This window comes from Tiliqua scincoides, chromosome 11 (assembly GCF_035046505.1).
Source record: "Tiliqua scincoides isolate rTilSci1 chromosome 11, rTilSci1.hap2, whole genome shotgun sequence".
NCBI lineage: Eukaryota > Metazoa > Chordata > Lepidosauria > Squamata > Scincidae > Tiliqua > Tiliqua scincoides.
The window spans coordinates 8,227,857-8,246,686 of record NC_089831.1 but is presented as its reverse complement, the minus strand read 5'-3'; the positions used below and the strand labels follow the sequence as shown (position 1 = coordinate 8,246,686).

At 42.3% G+C, this 18,830-nt stretch overlaps 1 protein-coding gene across 1 annotated transcript in view; it reads left to right on the top strand.

The window, feature by feature from the left end:
* Window positions 1–18,830, top strand: part of PEBP4 (phosphatidylethanolamine binding protein 4) — a 292,098-nt gene that overhangs the window by 10,018 nt on the left and 263,250 nt on the right. Inside the window, exons 2-3 of the mRNA XM_066639716.1 lie at window positions 2,081–2,208; window positions 4,198–4,330. Coding sequence (XP_066495813.1) covers window positions 2,087–2,208; window positions 4,198–4,330 — 255 coding nt within the window. The 5' untranslated portion in view covers window positions 2,081–2,086. The remainder of the gene's footprint in view (window positions 1–2,080; window positions 2,209–4,197; window positions 4,331–18,830) is intronic.

The window sequence follows — 18,830 nt, the reverse complement described above, 5'->3', positions numbered from 1 at the left end:
GAACATGCAAACTCCACACAGACAGTGGCCCCTGCTAGGAATCCATTTTTTTTTCTCAACAACTTTAAAACGAAATGACTTAAAATGAAATGACTTTATGTGAGGGCTTGCTATAGTTTTCACTCTGGTAGGTGCCAGCATGATCCTGGCTGAGTAGCCTGCCTTTATCCTTCGTCTTTGCAGTCCCTCTCCATTTGGTGTTGCTCTGTGACCAAAGGCCTGGGTTTGAGCAATGGGGACCTGCTCAACTGTTGATGGACGCAAGTATTCCCATGCTGAGTGACGAATAGACAGCATTGTTGAAAACTAAAAATTGACCAGCCTTGATAACAATAGATTGTAGTCAGTGGTAAATCCTAAAGTGCAAGAGCTTGTCATGACATGGCCTTCTAAATCTACAGAATAAAACAATCAGCTTTAAATTTAAATCACATTAAATTAATGTGTTTCTTTTTCTGCTACTTTTTCTTACGTTGAAATTTACTATACTTCATCTAAAGATCTAGCTCAGTGTTTCTCAACCAATGGTGAGGGTGCCACCTGTGGTACTTCAGATGGCGTCTGCTGTTACTTGCAAGACGGACACCTGCCACCTGGTAGGAGACCAGAAATGCAATGAGACAAACAGTGGTAGGAGGGTTGGTAGGCAGAGCTCCAAAGCCATTCTGTCCAATCTGAGCCTCTTACTGGGGTTTGTCATATTGCATCTGGCCTCCCAACCCAGAAGTAATTGCCAGTGGCATCATTGGCAGTTACTTCTGGTGGTACTTCTAATAGGTGAACTATGTGAAGTGGTACAGTGGAGGACAAATGTTGAGAAACACTGATCTAGGCCATTTCATTCCAAACCCTTGGAATGAGTTACAGTAGTTTATAAAACAAACTTGAATCTCTTCATTAAATTAAAAACAAAAACAAAGCAAAACTTGGAAGGGCTTTGAACTCCCTTCAGTGTGGGAGAAAGGCAGGATAAAAACCCTGCAAATGAATAAATAAAATGTGTATAAAAAAGGAAAAATTGAATTGAAAATAAATATAAAATTATATTGGAGTGCTAGCTTCTGTATATTAACACAGGAAAAGCCCTACTTTGTTCAGTAGCACTTACAAATATATTTGCATAGGACTGTACTTTTAATATAACATGAGTTAACATGACTCTTTGGGAAAGAGAAAGCTCAGAAATTTACATGTTCCTAGACCAGTGGTTCCCAAAGTGTAGGTTGAGATGCACAGATGGATGGATGGATTTCGACCTGATTTTTGGTGGGTTGCCAAAGTGTGATGGAGAGATCAGAAAACTAATTGCCTCAAGCTCTGAAGCTATTCAAAAATCTGATACTGTAGCTGCTAATTACCCTGCAAAGAGGTCAACTCCTGCAGTTTGCAAGCAGTTTGCAGTTCCCACAGTTTGGGAACCACTGTACTAGGGGCTTTTTTTGTTTGTTTAAATGTGCACCAGTTTATGTCCAAGAATTGGGATTAAATGTGAGATTGGCAACAGCAGAAACTTTGAATGTGAGCAATGTGATTTAACAAGTGATGTGGACAGATGTAAAATGAGTGTTCTGTCGCTGGTGGTGTAACAAGAGCACGTGAAAAATCATATCATGTGGCCAAATAATTCTGCATTTTGAGGTAGAACCTGGAAAAATTACATGCCTATAGCTTGTAAAACTGCAAGGAGGCTAGAATTTTGGCCTTGTCTAACTCAGAGGTGTCAAACTCATTTCATACGGAGGGCCACATAGCATTCATGATGCCTCCTGAGGGCCGGAAGTGATGTCATTAGGCAGGAAGTGATGTCATTAAACAAGTCATAACAAAAAAAACTTTTTTCTCACTTACGAACTCATTAGTTGCAAATAACTAAAGAGAAAATATATGAATCTTGATCGTATTTCAAGATATGGGAGAGCCCAATTTTCATGTGGACTGCCTTTTTAGCAGTAACACCTCAGCACTACTCAGCAGCTGTAAGCCTGAGGGCCGTATAAAAAGCTTCCACGGGCCACATTCGGCCCCCAGGCCTTATGTTTGACACCCCTGATCTAACCATTCTATTATTTGTGTTTGGCAGGTCAAGATGAAGCTTCTGGTCACTTACTTCTTAGCAGTTGGCTTAATTGCCATTGCTGTGCAAGAAGGTGTGAATGCAGAGACATGTGTCTTTGAAAAGCTGGACAATGAAGACAGCAAGTTTTGCAAGTGAGACATTAGTATAAGTACATGCTTTGGAAGAATATGCTTGTTTTTCTCTTTAATGTTAAATTTCGCCCACATTAGGTCCACCACTAGATTTGGAATGTTGGAGAGGATGCTTTAACATATTAAGACCAATGGTTGCATTGGAAACATCTCTTGCTGTTGATGGTTGTTGCTTCTTTGGATACCATAGTAGCGCATAATCAATAGAAGTTTCATGTTCATCTGGAGGGATTGTTGCACTTGCATCAGGACAATGCTGATGTTGCATGATATAACATTGCATGATAACATTTGTGTGCTTTTAACAGTGGTGCTAGAGCATTTCAGGTAGACATGAATTTTGGGGGAATAAGAAAATTGACACAAGCTTAGCTCTCCTATTTAAATTCATTATACTTAACTGTGCTTAATGTTGGCTGGTTCATGTTCCTTACTCTGGAATAATTAACCCTGAAATATTTTGAGGATTTGTTATGTGGGTTGATATCGCCTGAGGTTCAAATTGTGCTTTCCCAGTTTTAGAAGGGATGGTACCACTAAGTATCAGAATAGCACCTGTGCATTTGAGGCGTCCCCCATTGTATGTTTGTCATCACTTACTATATTGCTCTTATATCTAGAACCAAAGTATAAATTGATTTTGAATCTGATAGAGGGGGTGACCAATACCAATACTAAAATCAAAAGTAATCTGTATTTTTATTTTCTAAGGGCCCAATCCTATCCAACTTGTCAGTATTGATGCAGCCCTGAGGTAAGAGAACAAACATTCCCTTACCTTGAGGAAGCATCTGTGACTGCCCTCCCCCCCATTGCAGGATGCAGTGCATGCCCCATTGGTGTGGCTGCCTCAGTGTTGGAAAGTTGGATAGGATTGGGCCCTAAATAAGATGCATTTTGGTCAGAGAAGTCAGGATTGTAATGGCTGCACTAAAGTTGAGGTAAATATTTATTGAAGGTTTATTTGATGACTTGTGAAGATGTAATTTTGATACAAAATTCACTGCTTATAGTTCACTGACTTATGTATCTGCGGACAAGATATAATGATATATATTTTAATTCTGCATATTTTATAGATGTTTGAGCTGCTTTGATTTATAGAAAGGCAGTTTCACTAGGATAAATAAATATGCATGATGTTCCTGAGATATAATTGATCACTTGTTTTTGTTTTGCTAGTACTGTTTTTGCAATGACCTTAGTATGGCTGAAGCAATACATGCTATTCACATTTAATTCTTCATCAGTTTGTGGAGGAACCCATAACTTTAGTTCTTTTCCATCATCTACAGGACTGAACAACCCCTTTTATAAACATCATTTAATTTTTGGACTGTCCTAAGCTATGCTATCTCTTTTTTGTTTAGCTCTGACTTACATAAATGCTTCTAGTTATGAATGCAGTACAGGATAGTTGCATCAGTGGGCAATTCATGGAATTTATTAAATAGCACAGGACACTAAGGGCAGCATTCACATTTCATTTGCCCTTTTGCTCACATAGAGTAGTGTTTTTGTATTCTTCCAAAAGGTACGTATTTAAGGTGGAAGTATTGATTTTAATCATGACGTTAAGGTCTTCATATCAGATCGAAATAAAAACAGTTATTAACACAATTGCATATTGTTGAATATTCTATTGGCATGAACCAAATAAGGCACGGAAAGAACCTATTAGCCATATGCTAATTACCTTAAGTCTGTACATAATTGTATGCTTCAAACAAGCTATTGGTTATTCTGCATTAAGAAAGGTTGTATCCTTAAAATCAAAGTTCCATGGAATAATTATAATATATGACAGTTGTTGTGACAACTATATTAAATAATCCAAATAAAACTGTGTCTGTATTAAATTATCCAAAGTAAGCTTTCCTTTGAGGAATATTAGATGTAATTAAAATGAGGATACTGCTGAACTGCAACTCACTCCCATTTTATAGCCTCTAATAATTAGTGTAAACTTTAATATTCTATTTCTTACAGAGGTTCTTTAGAGGTTTCCTACCCAGAACTGGGAGATGTTGGCTGCACTTATATTCCGGATTGCAACCAGTACCGTAAATGGATCAGCAAGGAATGGAGTAGCCCAAACATCCGATACCATCGGGCAGAAAAGGTAAGACCTAAATGATATCATCATATGCAGATATTTGTGATTGTGTTAGAGCTGTTTTGAACATAGCACTATGGTCCTTGTTTTGAATCACAAGTTGTTTTACACCTGCAAGTTTTTTTATTTATTTTCTTGATACCATCAACACAACTGCAGGCTTTGAAATGTTTGAAAGTGGGTTTTGATATTTAATATTTTATCCAAAGAAAACTATGACTTAACAGTTGTCTTAGGATCTCATATGCGTACCACCACAAGGTAATGCATGGTTAAACAAATGGTTCGTCAGACCTAGTACAAGAAGACCTGGCTTCAAATCACTGAATGACTGTGGCCCATTGAACAGGGCCAGCTTTAAGCCAATTCAACCAATTGCTCCCAATTGGGACTTTTGCCTAGGGGGCCCTCGTGCTAGGATAATCTACTTTATATACAATTTTATATTAAAATGTGCTTAGATCCATTTGGTCCATTAACTGACATGCACTTTTTAAGCATACATTTGGATTGCTTTCCATTCTACCATAGAGCATAAAGTCTATAATAAACATTATTTGTATCTCTAAAATTGTACAAACCTTAACTGTGAACCTGCAGTCTTGCAAAAAATGTTTGCAATTGGGCCCTGCAGCTCCTAAGGCTGGCTCTGTTGGTCAGTATCTTGCAGACTGACCTAACTCACAGTGTTATTGCATGGATGAAAGGGGAGACTAGGTACATCAACCCGAGCTTCTTGGAGGAAGGGCAGAACAAAAATGTAATAAATAAATATGTATTCTGAATATTGCTGTTACCAGAAAGTGCTACACTCATACACTACAAAGTTAAAAGAGACCGAGTGCATGAACAGCCAATTGCATAGCATAGCAACTGTATAGCTCCTTTTTACTAGAGGTGAGTGAAAACTATTTTTTTTTTGCAGATTTTGATGTTTTCCAAAGTTAGAAGTGCAAAAAGTGGTGTTACGTTGTTTTAATACCAAGGATGCATTTTGTACTTATAAAATATAATCACTTTAAAAGTGTATTAGGTAGGTGATATAGGTAGTATAGTGTCAGGAGATGAAGCCACATGCATGTAGAGGTGTTAGAGAATATGTAGCGGCATTAGAGAATGTTCTTTTATTTTTGCAGATTTTTTTTGCTTTCACAAAAAATGAAAAGTGCAGGAAGAGGCGGTATGTGTTTTTAATCATTGAAAAAACCCACCTCTACTTATAACCACACAACCCTCCTGGCAACTGCATAGGGAGACACCTATACAGGTGTGCCCCCTTATCCATGCGAGTTCCATTCAGGAACCCTCTGCAGATAGCTGAAAACATGGATATGGGTGAACACCAATCCCTGTAGTCCCGGGGGCTCCCCCCCCGGAGGCAAAGGAAGCTCTGCCTTATAAGGCATTTATCACTTCTGGTTCTCTGTGAAACTGGAAGTCATGTGTTCTGAGCTTCAGAGCTCAGCCTGAGCTTGGCAGACGCCAAGGACAGGCGTCCTCTGCCTCTGCTGAGCTCAGAGGCCCCTCCGGCGGTGAGGAGAGCTGAGTTACCCTCGCCTCCAGAGGGGGTGCACACAGGGGTGCATATAATGGATGGCCCCCAGACCCAAACAGTGAATAAATGAATCAGTGGCTACGGGATCCACAGTTATGGGGGCCCCCTTGTAGGTTTTTTCCTTGCTGATTCCAAGTGCATATGTATTAAACATGTTTTGCAGGTTGTTTTTCTTTTTCTATTTTGGACAAGGACCCAAGTGGAAAGGGAAGAAGTGGTTATGTTGGGAGGAGTGTTTGCTCACAAAAAATAAGCACAGATCTTTCAAAGAGTCTGAAAAGTGACCTTAGGGTAGAGGCATGATTTGAAGGAGGAGGAAAGTGGAGTCTCATAGGAAACATTCCACATTTAGCTGAAAATATTATCAGTTAGAAATATAGCTAGAAATATTACCACTCAAAAGGAATATCTCATAGCTAATGCACTAGCCCAGCTATTCCCAAACTGTTGGGACACATGATGCCCTCCCATTGTGCTGTAAATGCTGCACACGGCTCCCGGAAGTGACTAGCAATGATGTCATCCGGATACTTCTGGGTTTACAGACCTGAAACACTGCTTCTAACTCTGGTAAGTGGGTCAGGGTGGACCAGAGGGCTTTTTCCAGCACACAAAAACTGTGCTGGAGATCTTCCCATTGCACTGAGCCTCCAGCTGCTATTTGGAGTGGCATAGCATGGTCTCTTTGCTGCGCAGCGGACATCCTGCATTGCCCTGGCAAGTGTCTTGTGACATCCCAGGGTGTCACTATGTACAGTTTGGGAACTGCTGCTCTAGCCTGTCTTGTTAGTTGTTTCGCAAATCTGCTTCCTGTGTGACAGGCAGGCTGGTGTACAGCAGCATCTAGTGGCTCCATAATATATTACATTTAAGTGCATTGTTTCAAGGCATGTCTTAATTACAGCACAGTATTATAGGAGCAAAAACTTCAGCATAACTTCTTTCAGAACAAATGGCATAGTTCAACTTGAAGTCCTTTTATGCATAGTAGTGTGAGCGCTACTCCTGTCTCTGCCAATGGGATTTGTATGGAAGAGCTTCCTGGTAGGTACTGCCTAAAAACAGTATTCATACTGCTATACTTCATTCAGGGGTCTATGACCAACTCATGATTTTCAAAACGACACTAAAATATCATACACAGTGGCAGGGAAAGTAATAAACTGGAGCGTGTTGGGTTAAATCAGGATTGTAACATGTAAGGCTCATTGGGTGACTGTGGAGCTGCTGGTTCATTTGCAGCCTTTCTAAGTAGCTGTTATTTTCATCCTTTTTCCTATGAGTGTTTGAGAATACCTGAGAATCCAAGTACGTGTTGTATTAAAAGTGAAGTTTGGTTCTGTGCTTATCCGTTTAAGGAAGTGTTTCCCAAACTTTTTAGTACAAATGATAAAAAAAGAGACATGAAAGTAATATTTTATTTATTAATAATAATAAATACTAATGCTAATGATATATTATTATTTTAATTAATAATTGGGCCTATGCCTTATATACCTTATATAGTACGTCTATGGGCAACCCAATCCTGCCCGTAGTCCCGGGCTACTGCGGGAGGCACCTTTGGAGAAGAGGTCTTTCGTCCCCTTCTCCCAGGTAAGGTAAGCAGTCCTGCAATGGGGCTACTCATTTTACAGTTGGCGGTAAGGTAAAGGTGCTCGTGTAGGGCGCGCAGCCTTAAATGAGCGCCTTGGATCCTGCGGAGCGGAGCTCCATGGACCTGCCTCACATCCCTCCCCCAGGCACGCCTCCAGCTTGCCCCCTCCCTGCATCACACCTCCCCAGCACGCCTCCTCCCTACCCTCTCTCCGCCCCCCACCGGCCTCCCCTCTCCCCGGAACGCCTCCTCCCCGTCCCCTCCCCTGCCCATCGTTCCGCAGCTTGGCGATCCAGAAGACCGCCGAGCCATGGAAGCTAGGCAACCGCCCCATGCTAGCCTAGCACCGGCCAGCACTGGGCTAGCACCAGTGGGAGCCCGGCAATGAGGCTGGCAAATGTGTCTTATGGTACGTTTGCAACAGTGCTCGGTGGCACAGGTCCATGCTGCCAAGCACAGGATTGGGCTCTAACTTGTCTACTAACAAGTGTAGACATTTGTTAGACTCTCCTAGAAGTGGAGTTGAAGGACTGTTCCCCCAAACCTTTTTACAGTCATTCCAGGGTATCCAGAAGGTTGAACTAGAGAGCAAGATGTTCAGTTAGGGTCTTCTGGGCCAGACAAGCAGAAGTTAACCGCTTCCTGTTTAGCATTAGAGATCATTTAATCAAGCATTCAAACTGCTGGTAGCCTGTTCACATTGCACTATAAGCTTAAACACTTACAGCAACCTGTAGCTCCAGTAAACCTTTAAATAATGTGAATGCACATGGGAGTCGGGCAACATTGAGACAGGCATCCCCTTATATCAGTGTTTTTTCACTTGTGTACCTCCTGGCAGCCTATTTCCATAAATTGTACCCCTCATATTAGCAAAATGTTTGTAATTAATATAGTTGCTGTTATGTCAAATTTGACCAGAAACAAGCAGTTAGTGGGGCTTTCATAACCTGCTAGCTGTCTTCCTTCCTGCCTTGCCAGCTGTGCAAGGCATTCATACACAGACCTGCCTTTTCCCACCATTATTCAGTTCTTTTTTGAGTATCCCTAAAGGTCCTGGGAAGTACCCCTGGAGGTCCACATACCCCAGGCTGGGAACCACTATATCCATGGTTTCTGTATCTTCAGAGGGTTTGTGGAACAGATCCCCCATGAATATGGGGACATGCCTGTACTTAAAATTTTAAAAGCAATTCAGGATCAAATGATCCCTTTACCATAAATGTGGTTTGGCCCTAAGCGCCCCCCTCCCACAACCTGTTTGCATTACTATATCTGTGTTGCACATGGTGTTCCATTTTTTCCCAGGCAGTTGCAGCCAGTCGTCCACCTACACCTGAAATTCCTTTACTGTTTTGAATTGCTGGCTAATGAAAGCTTTGTATGCTTTTGCTGGCAAACTTGGTTGCTGTGTGTGTGCATTAGAGACAGAAAGAGAGTGAAAATTGAAGCTGAAAGGGGGAAAAGCGGACTGAGAGAGGGGGAAATGCCTGCATGGTAGAGAAAAAGTCAACAGAAAAGGAATGCAAAGAGATTTGTGGTAATTCAAGGAGAATGTCTTGAGTACACAGAGGAAAAGAAGAGGTAGCAGCTATGGGATTGCAGAGAACCTGAGTAAGGACACCCTGTGGTATTGCACAGATTGAAGAGCAAGAGTACTATGTAATGGAGAAAGAAAATGAGGGAGAACTAATGGAGAAAGGAGTTCAGAGAAAATGCTTAGTGTGGAATTCCTTGCCACAGGATGTAGTTATAGCCTGCGGCCTAGATGCCTTTAAAAGGAGATTGACTTTTCTTCTAGAAATCTGTCCAATCACAGGTTACAAGTCATGATGGGTATGTGCAACCTCCTGGTTTTTAGAAGTAGGCAGCCTCAGAGTGCCAGGTGTAAGGGAGTGGAACCAGGATGCAGGTGTCTTGTTGTGCTCCCTGAGGCATCTGGTGGGCTACTGTGAAATACAGGAAGCTGGACTAGATGGGCTTTTGGCCTGATGCAGTGGGGTGGTTCTTATGTTCTTGTGAGGGGGGAGAGAGAGAGAGAGAGAGAGAGAGAAGCAGTTTAACAAAGAATGGATTTTTTAAAAGCCCTCTGAATTAAAATTATTTCTGTTTGATAAAAACTTCTCTGTAACACTTTGGTCCCCTTGAATTAGCAAAAATATAGAAGTAGCCCTCAGAGTGTTCTGAGTTGTGTACTCTATTTGGCTTGGAGTCATAGCTGATCTTTCAATGGGACTGTGTCATTGTTCACTTACAGTCTAATCCTGAGCTGCCTGTTGCACCAGGACTGCTGTGGCACTGAAGCAGCAGCTGCAGCATCCTGTATGCATCAGGGCAGCTGGCAGCAGCTCCCCAGGGGCAGGGGGCTTTCATCCTCTTCCCCTGGGTAAGGGAAATAGCCCCACAGCGGGGCTACTTGATTCTGTGGCAGCCCTTGGGCTGCCACAGAATCAAAGCCACCATGTTCGGCCTGCAACCTGACATGGAGGTTCTGGATGCAGTGGAGCAGAACTCTGCCAATCCCGCCTCCCTCCTGACCCGCTCTCTCCCCTCCTGGCACGCCTCTTCCTGCCCTTCCCATGCCTTCCCCCACCCTGGAATGCCTCCTCCCCACCTCCTCCCACACCACCACCCACCCTTCTGTCACCTCTCGCGTCTGTGCAACCACAGTGGAGTGGAGCACCACAGTGGAGTGGAGCAGTGGAGCACCAACGGTCCACTGGTGGTAGCACAGAGCCAGCTGGTGCTGAGCTACCTCCAGCACTGGGCTGATGTTGACGGCTGTGAATGTACAAGCTCAGGATTGGGTTCCTGAACAGCAAATGAACTGGGAACCAGTCTAGGAAAGGTGAAATTGAAGTTTACTTAGATCACTATAGATATCTGTTCTCCCTGTGCTGTGCAAGCCATTTTTGTGGCTGTTCAACTTTGGAAATCCTTGTTGCTACTACATGGCAAGACAAGGTATAGAATATTCCAGATCAGCTGTGTTTCACCTTCTTGAAGTGCTTGCCAATTTGAGTTAGTTTTCAAGCTGTATGCTGAGAAGAGATAATCCTGTGTACTTTTTGATTGGGCCAAGTTCATCATAGTGTACTGAGCACTTTTCCTAGTGCTCAGATAAAGGCAAACAGCTCTTTCTTTCTTTTTCTTTTTTCCCCTTCCTTAACATTTCTCTCCCTTTTTGTCTGGAACTCTAGGAAGACAGGCTGTAAACTGGAGATTACTTGGCATGTTTCCCTCAGAGGTGAGAAGACTGAAGGGCTAAGTACACATTTCACATGAATGTATCTCACAGCTTCAACCAGATTTTTTTAAAAAGGAAGCTTTGGTGTAGGGGAATTTGGTGCATAAAATTAGCTGGGGAGTGAGTGCTTATCCCTTTTACCACCTGCCTTTTCTCTGTTTCCAAATGTATGCTTTCTGTACCACACATGCTACTGGGAGTGTGTAATTTGAAGTAGAGAGAGGGTGGGCAGGGAAAAGTGCATGTGCACACACTGTCACTTCTCTCTAAATTTCCTTCCTGTAGTTTTTCCCCTTTTTAAAAACATAGCATATTTGGGATTCACATAGTTTGCCCCTGAGAGCCTCCCCTAGAGCATCTCCTTTGCGTACTGAAGTGTGGTAGTGGTTATTTTTCATCTTTCTAGCGCTGTTTACAAAGTAAAAAAAAATGCTTGATAACTATGCTTTATGAATTGTCCAAGTTATTTTTAAGTTTATATTATGTTCAAAATTCCAGAGCTGTAGCGTTAAATTTTAAATCTAGGAACTAGACAGGGTGACTGAATTACGTATGCTGGGCCTCTGAGTGGTTTCTGATGCCATTGAACATGGCAACCTCCTAGAATGCCTTGGCCAGGTTGGGGCTTGGAGGCTCTGTGTTATGATAGTTCCAGTCTTTCCTGGAAAGCAGATTCCCAAAGGGAACTTTTGCTTGATGTTGTGGTGTTGGTCTTAAGCATTCCATAATGTTTAGTTCTGTCCACCCCCCACCCCCCAACGGTTTACATGAAATTACTGAGAAAGGTTATTGGGGAGTTTCTGATGCTGGGGAAACGATAGAAATCCCAAATCATTACACAAATTCAGTAATGGGTTAGATCAGGGGCCTCCAAGCCCTGGCCTGTGTGCCAGATCTTGCATCATCGAATTACCTATCTGGGCAGCCACTTCTGCCAGGAAACTGGGGTGCAGAGAATTCTGTGGCGATGGGCAGCGGAAGCAGCTGCCCAGTGTGGGTTTCTGAGATGATCGGCTGTGAAAACGGAGGGCTGCAGCATGGAACAGAAAGGCTTTGCTGTCACAGCTGAGCTGCAGGTAATTCAGAGATCCAGCAGGCTGTGATTTGGTTACCGCTGAGCTAGATGAAGGCTAATAATGTGAAATTAAATCTGGAGAAGACAAAGGTGTTTGTCAGCCTTTTCTGGATGGGGCTGCACTGCCCTTGAAGAACCAGGTTTGAAGTTTGGGAGTACTCGTGGGCCCACCACTGCTCTTGGAGGCCCATGTAGTGGCTAGCTTGGGGCACCTTTGTACAATTGCATCTTTTTCTGTCTCAGACCAGGTTGTGATTACCCATGTGCTGATTGCATCTATGTCAGGCTACTCTAACGTGCTTTACATAGGACTATGCTTGAAGACTGTTTGGAAAATACAATTGGTACAGAATACTGTTGCATAATTCATAACTGGTGCCAGGAAGTATGATCATGTTGCTCCAATGTTACTTCAATTACAATGACTGCTGTTCCATTTCCAGGTGCAATTCAAGATGCTACTCATTACCTTTAAAGTCCTAAGGATGCAATCCTAACCAACTTTCCAGCACTAGCATTGCTGTGCCATGGGACATGTGTTGCATCCTGCAGTTGGGAGGCAGTCACGGAGGCCTCCTCAAGTAAGGCAATGTTTGCTCCTTTATTGCAGAGTTGCATTGCCCTTACCTTGGTGCTGGAAACTTGGTTAGGATTGTGCTCTAAATGGCTTAGGAGTGGAGTACATAAAGGACCATGCTCCTCCCCATATGAAGCTGTGACCTGCTAGAGAAACCCTCCTCCATGTTCTGCCACTTTACAGCAGAACACTTTACACTTTACAGTAGTTTACAGCAAGTATGTGAGAGAACAGCACAATTTATAGACATTATAAATGACATTTTTCAGTTGCAGTTATCACCAGATCTGCATGATATGTCTGTTGAATTGTGGCAAACAAATTGGATCAGTAATCCTGCTTTAGTAACAGCCAGAATGATTTTTGCAAAATATTGGAAATTGGTATACAATGTATGTTACTGGTGTTGTGTGAAACTAAGGCAGCGGTTTTCAAACTCTCAGGGAAAGTTTGAACCACAGTAAGTCTTGGCGGGGGCGGGGGGGGAGGTAGCGACATGATGCCCAGGATTGTGTCACTAATGGGGCTGCAGGGACTGGGATGCACTCACCAGTCCCTGCAGCAGCCGTCCTGGGGTGCGTGGAGCCCTGTGTGAGTGTCTGTAGGGCACCCCGGGTCGTCCAAAGTGAAAGTGGAGTGATCGCAGTCCACCTCCTCAAAACCTGAAGTGGAGCGCTGTCACTCCACTTTCACTTTTAGAAGCCTGGGGAGCCCTGCAGGCGCTTGCCCAGGGCTCCCCACATCCCAGGACGGCTGCTGCAGGAACTGGTGAGTGCGTCCCAGTCCCTGTGGCCCCATTAGCGACACAATCCTGGGGATTGTGTTGCTGCCTCCTCCCTAGCCCACCCCTTAAGGGGGCAGAGGCCAGGGCCTTCAGGCAGGGGTGTCATGACACCCCAGTTTGAAAACCACTGAACTAAGGTGTTGTATAGAATGCCTAGATATTCTACAGCATACCTAAAACTTAAAGACAATGTATAAAATAAAAATGATCTGCCCACATTTTGTAGGTATTCTATAGGTTACCAAGTTTGTTACCAGCACTGAGTGATATTAAGGAATACTTGTGTGGAATACTTTTGCTGAAAATGTGGTAGACATTCTGTAGAATACCTAGGCATTGTATTAAAATTGTTGGCGAAGTTGAAGACATTGGGACAAGATACACGGATTTCATGTTGTGCTCAAAAATACCATGTATTGCAGTGGTTTTCAAACTGAGGCTTCACGACACCCCAGCCTGAAAGCCCTGTCTTCTGCCCCTTTAAGGGGCGGGGGCATTGAGGAGGCAGGGAGGAGGCTGCAATGTGATCCCCAGGATCGCATCGCTAAGGGGGCTGCAGGGGCTTGGCTGGACTTACCAGAGTCTCCTGTTGCCTACCGGGGGTGCGGGGCCCTGCGCGAGCATCTGCAGGGCTCCCCATGTCTTCAAAAGTGAAAGTGTAGCGATTGCGCCCCACCTCCGCAAAACCGGAAGTTGGGCATGATCGCTCCACTTTCACATTTAGATCCCCAAGATCATGTTGCTGCCTCCCCCCCGCCGCCCCTGCAAGGACTTACAGGCTGTCAAACTCTCCTTGAGTTTGAGAATCACTGGTGTATTGTATAAAATACCTAGGCATTCTGTGAAAATCCCTAGGTAAAATATATGAGGTCAAATGAACTTGTTTTGTACTTTGCCCAAAACATGCTGGGAATTATATAAAATACCTTGGCATTCTATTAAAATCTATAGGTAAAGTATATAAGGCAGCATGAAATAAGCTTATTTCATACTTTGCCAAAACTTGGTAGACATTCAGTATCTAGTCATTCAATACCTTAGTTTCACACGCTGCCACTAACTGATACAAGCAAAAAAATTTAAGTGGCTAAAATAAGTTAGTGATCTATTTATGATATTAAAATGGTCAAAAATCAAGTTATGGCTATTATAAAAGATGTGAAGCATATTTGGTACTAGACTGTATTGGAGTAATTTTAAATTCTTAAATTTACTATGACCTATTATTAGCACACTGTTCTATAATATTTGTGATCATTACATTGTACCATCAAGTTGTTCATTAATCTTAGTGGGATGGGTTAGTTTGTCATTTATTTATTTATTTATTTATTTATTTATTTATTTCTTTCTTTCTTTCTTTCTTTCTTTCTTTCTTTCTTTCTTTCTTTCTTTCTCATGCTATAGGATTTATATTTCAATAGAACACTCCTAGGTCAGTGGGAATAGGATTGTAGCCTAATATGATTACAGAGGGCTTTCAGTATCTGTAGGGGAATCTGTTCCAATTTCAGTGGATAATTAAATCTGTGGGATGGCCTAAGAAAGTCTCCAGATGCGACCTGAAGTCTCTGGTGCAAACCAGAAGGCACTTCCAGTCATGGCCGGGAGGTCCTCTGAGGCCCTCCAGCCACGAGCTCAACATCCGTGGATACTGAAATCTTTTAAATAGTATGTTCTGGGCGCATACAGATATCTCATTTATAAGACTGCATTGTGCAGGACAGTTCCTCTTCTTCAGATCCACAGTTCTGTAGCTCACAGGGATTGGCCTTAAATACACTAGCACCCTTATGAAATTTTTACCATATTGGAAAAAGACCACTAGATGGCACCATTTCCTATGAAATTTCATCAGGGAATTTAGCAGGTTGAGATGTCAAGATCCTAGAGTTAACTCTGCTGTGGGATCTTGCTAGGGAGCGGATTTCTCTGACTTCTGCTCCCTCCTCTAAATGTTTCTGTGCTTCAGAACCGTGTTGCTTAAAGCATTGAAGAGGCCCTCTGCAGTATAGCGCTTCACTCCTGCACCAAAATATCATTCTAGGTCAGACACAGAAAACCCAAAGTTCCTTGGCTTATGGGAGCTTTGCCCAGAAAGTGATCCAGAAGATGCAAGCCTGTACATCTGAGCGAGTCCTATCCAGTTCACTAAGTTAGTAAAACTCTGGAAGCAGGGAAGAAAGTTAAAGACAGTCTTAGCTTTGCAATGATTGCTGTGCTGTTTATATTTTCAAAGAGGCAAGAGTAATAAAACATGACAGCAGCTATAAATGCAAGGGAAACAAATATCCCTATGTTTGTACAGGCAATAATTTTCACCTGTGCTAGGTCCTCTGCCTCGGGATTAAGAGTTAATTTTACAAGTCAGTTAATGGCTGTTGTCTTTAGTATCCATGCTGCTTAAAAATGTAACTGTTGTGGAAAGGGTTTATGCAGAAATCATTCTGGAACCTTCCCTGAGGCTGCAGAAAGGCTGATGATCATGAAGTGAACCAAGGCAAAGAGATTTGGAAGGGGAAGGGAGAGATTCATAGCATGATTCAGAGGCACATGTTTCAAGATTGAGTTTTTAAAAAGCACTGTAGTTTAAGACAGTGTTTCCCAAACTTTGGGTCATAACCTCGCTGGGCCCTGGAACCTCTGTGGAAGGTGCAGTGGATCGCCAATGTAAGTAGTTCGGGAGCCCCTGGGTTAAGATAATATGCTTAGTTCATAGTAAGCAGAGATCTGTGTGCTCCTGAAGAATTCTCCTATGTAATCTGAATTCTCCTCCCCCCCTTTCCCATAATGGCTCCTCTGAAATCTTGTTATTTTTAGAAAACAGAAAATGATAATTTTGAATCTATGTGAAATGAGTGTGACTTCCACATCTTTCTAAAAGAGAGAAGTTGTCTTTGATTTTTTTTTTAATGTATTGTTGGTCTGTGCTTTTGCTCTAATGCTCCAATTACCTCAACTTTATCTAGGCAGTTCTAGTTTTGACTGTCACCCATTCAACAGAAATCTTACTCTTTTACTAGAGACATCTAGTAAGCCAGCAGGGAGCGCCATTTGAATGGTGTATGTGCTACTTTCCTGTCTCCAGCCTGTTTGCAACTCACTATTAGACTTCTCCAGAATAGCTTGGTAGAATTCCAAATAAGTCTCTCTTGAGTGAGGATGAATAGCACATAATGTGCTCAGGTTTACAGCATGTGGTAGTATTTTTTTAAAAATTAATTTTAGGCAAAGGAAGAAGTGCACTGAGATCAGAAGCAGAAAGCTGACTCTGAGATTCCGTGTTCCCTGTGTTGTTATTGTTTGTGCTTTTTAAAAAACATGTATATATTTTAACTTTTGAATGCCTTGGGATGCTTCTGAAGTTGTAGGAACCCTCGTTATTCCTCCTTCACCAAAAAGGACTGCCTGCAGGTGAGACGATGGCTGAAACCTAAACCTAGCAGCATTCAGGGTTCTCCCTGGACTCCTCATGCATGTTGAGTTGAACTGTATTCTAAACTTCTAAACCTGCGGTACAGAATCATCTCTGTGTGAGTGTGTGTGTATTTATGAATGGACATCTGTTATTTCAAATGCAGCAAAAAATGCCAGTATTGAGCATCTCCCCTTATTGCTAGAGACAACATTATTAGACTTAATTGGAAAATCCTTGTAGTAGCATTTATTTGTTGATAGGGAAAATATTAGAGAGTGAGAGAAGGAGCTATAAGTTTGATTGCAGTTGTATGTGTATATGTACATGCAGCACGCATATTAAAAATCAGGTGTTGGGGTAATAGCAGTCCAATTGAAGCATCTTCCCTTCTGAATGAATGAATTTCTGGCCAGATGGTTGCCAGATTAGAGGTGGGGTGTTGAAGTGAGGCTTATGCTTCTAGCTCTTTAACCTTTTGAGAAAGTGACCCTCTGGGGCTGAATTCCCGAGGGCACTTTTTCTGACAGCTCACAAGTGGATTTGAGGTAAACTCTCTGCACTGAAGCATCAACAGAAGGTATACTTAAAGGTGTTGCTTATGGGATTTTAAGACCTGCTCAATTCAAGGCTTCAGTGGGATTCCCATTCGCAGTTGGAAAATGCAAAGAACGGTTAGATGTATTTAATTGCAAAAAAAAAACAAAAAAACTTTCTTCAAAACTATAGCTGATGGTGTTCATATTCTGAATATGTGTCAACAATTGGCAGCCTCTGTCAAAAGGATAGTTTTAAAGGGCAAGGACCATAGGAGCACATGCTTGCAGGGATATGGTCCCATCCCCAGTAATTCTAGTCAAAAGGATCTCAGGCGGCAGATTTGGGAACAACTCTTTCTTGAGACTTTAAAGACCAAATGTCAGTCAGAATAAGTGGTGGTCTGATTTGGTATAAAGTATCTTCATATGTTCAATGTGCACAATCAACTGCACCCAGGTTGCCAATCCGGAAACATATATGTGTGTGGGCCAGCTATTTTCAACATATTGCTTCTCATGGTACACTAACCTCTTTGTTCTTCGCCTCTTGTGATTTCACTTCTGGCTTCCAGGAGACTCCTCTGGGTTTTGGCACCATCAGAGAGACAGAAAATTCACTTCTACAGACAGACACACTATAAACAGAGCTACAGAACCTAGAAGAGATTTTCAGTTGCTGAACTCCAACCTCCCATGGCACACCTGTGGACCTTTTGCAGCACACTCATGTGCCATGGCACACCAGTTGAAAATAAGCAGTAGTAGCTGGTGACCATGAGACTTGGCAATTCACTAGGGAAATAGGCCAGATGGTTACCATATACTTTCACTAAATAATACAGTATGGTTCAGAATAAGGAAAAGAGTTGGGTTGATCCCCATCACAAACTACATCTCAAATAGAATAACATTAAGCCATGATGTAAAAGAAATTACAAAGCCTGAGAGATGTATTGCATTTTCCCTGGTTCAAGATTTTGCTTGGAAAATTTTGTGTATCAGTGGTATAGCTATTTGGCTGTTTTTCCTTGGTTAATAGATGGTTATCTAGGAGGAAATGATTAATTCTCAAGTTGTGGAGAGGAAGACAAATTAAATGAGTGAAAAATGGGGGAAAGCAATTGAAAATATTTATTTACCCAGCGTGCAATAAGTCTGTGGAACTCCTTGCCACAGGATGTGGTGATGGCATCTGTCCTGGATGCCTTTAAAAGGGGATTGGAGAAACTTCTGGAAGTAAAGATCACAGGTTACAATCCATGACGGGTATATGCAGCCTCCTGGCTTTAGAAGTAGGCTACCTCAGAATGCCCGATGCAAGAGAGGGCACCAGGATGCAGCTCTCTTGTCTTGTGTGCTCCCTGAGACATCTAGTGGGCCACTTTGAGATATAGGAAGCTGGACTAGTTGGGTCTTTGACCTGATCCAGTGGAGCTCTTCTTATGTTCTAAATATATTTTAACCAATAAGACTCTTTAAACATCTGGTGGGATTGAGCCTAACTAAATTTCAATTAGTGCATAGCCCATGGCCTCATTAGTGATGAAATGTATTGTTCTTATACATACTTATACTAGCTCTTATACAAGCTCTTATAAAGCTTCTTTCAGAAATAACCCACTGACAACAGAACTTGGATGCAAACTAGTTTGACTGGTAGCTTTTCTGGACTTTCTGCTAGAGAGAAAGTACTTTGATCAGCAGTGTTGATCAACAC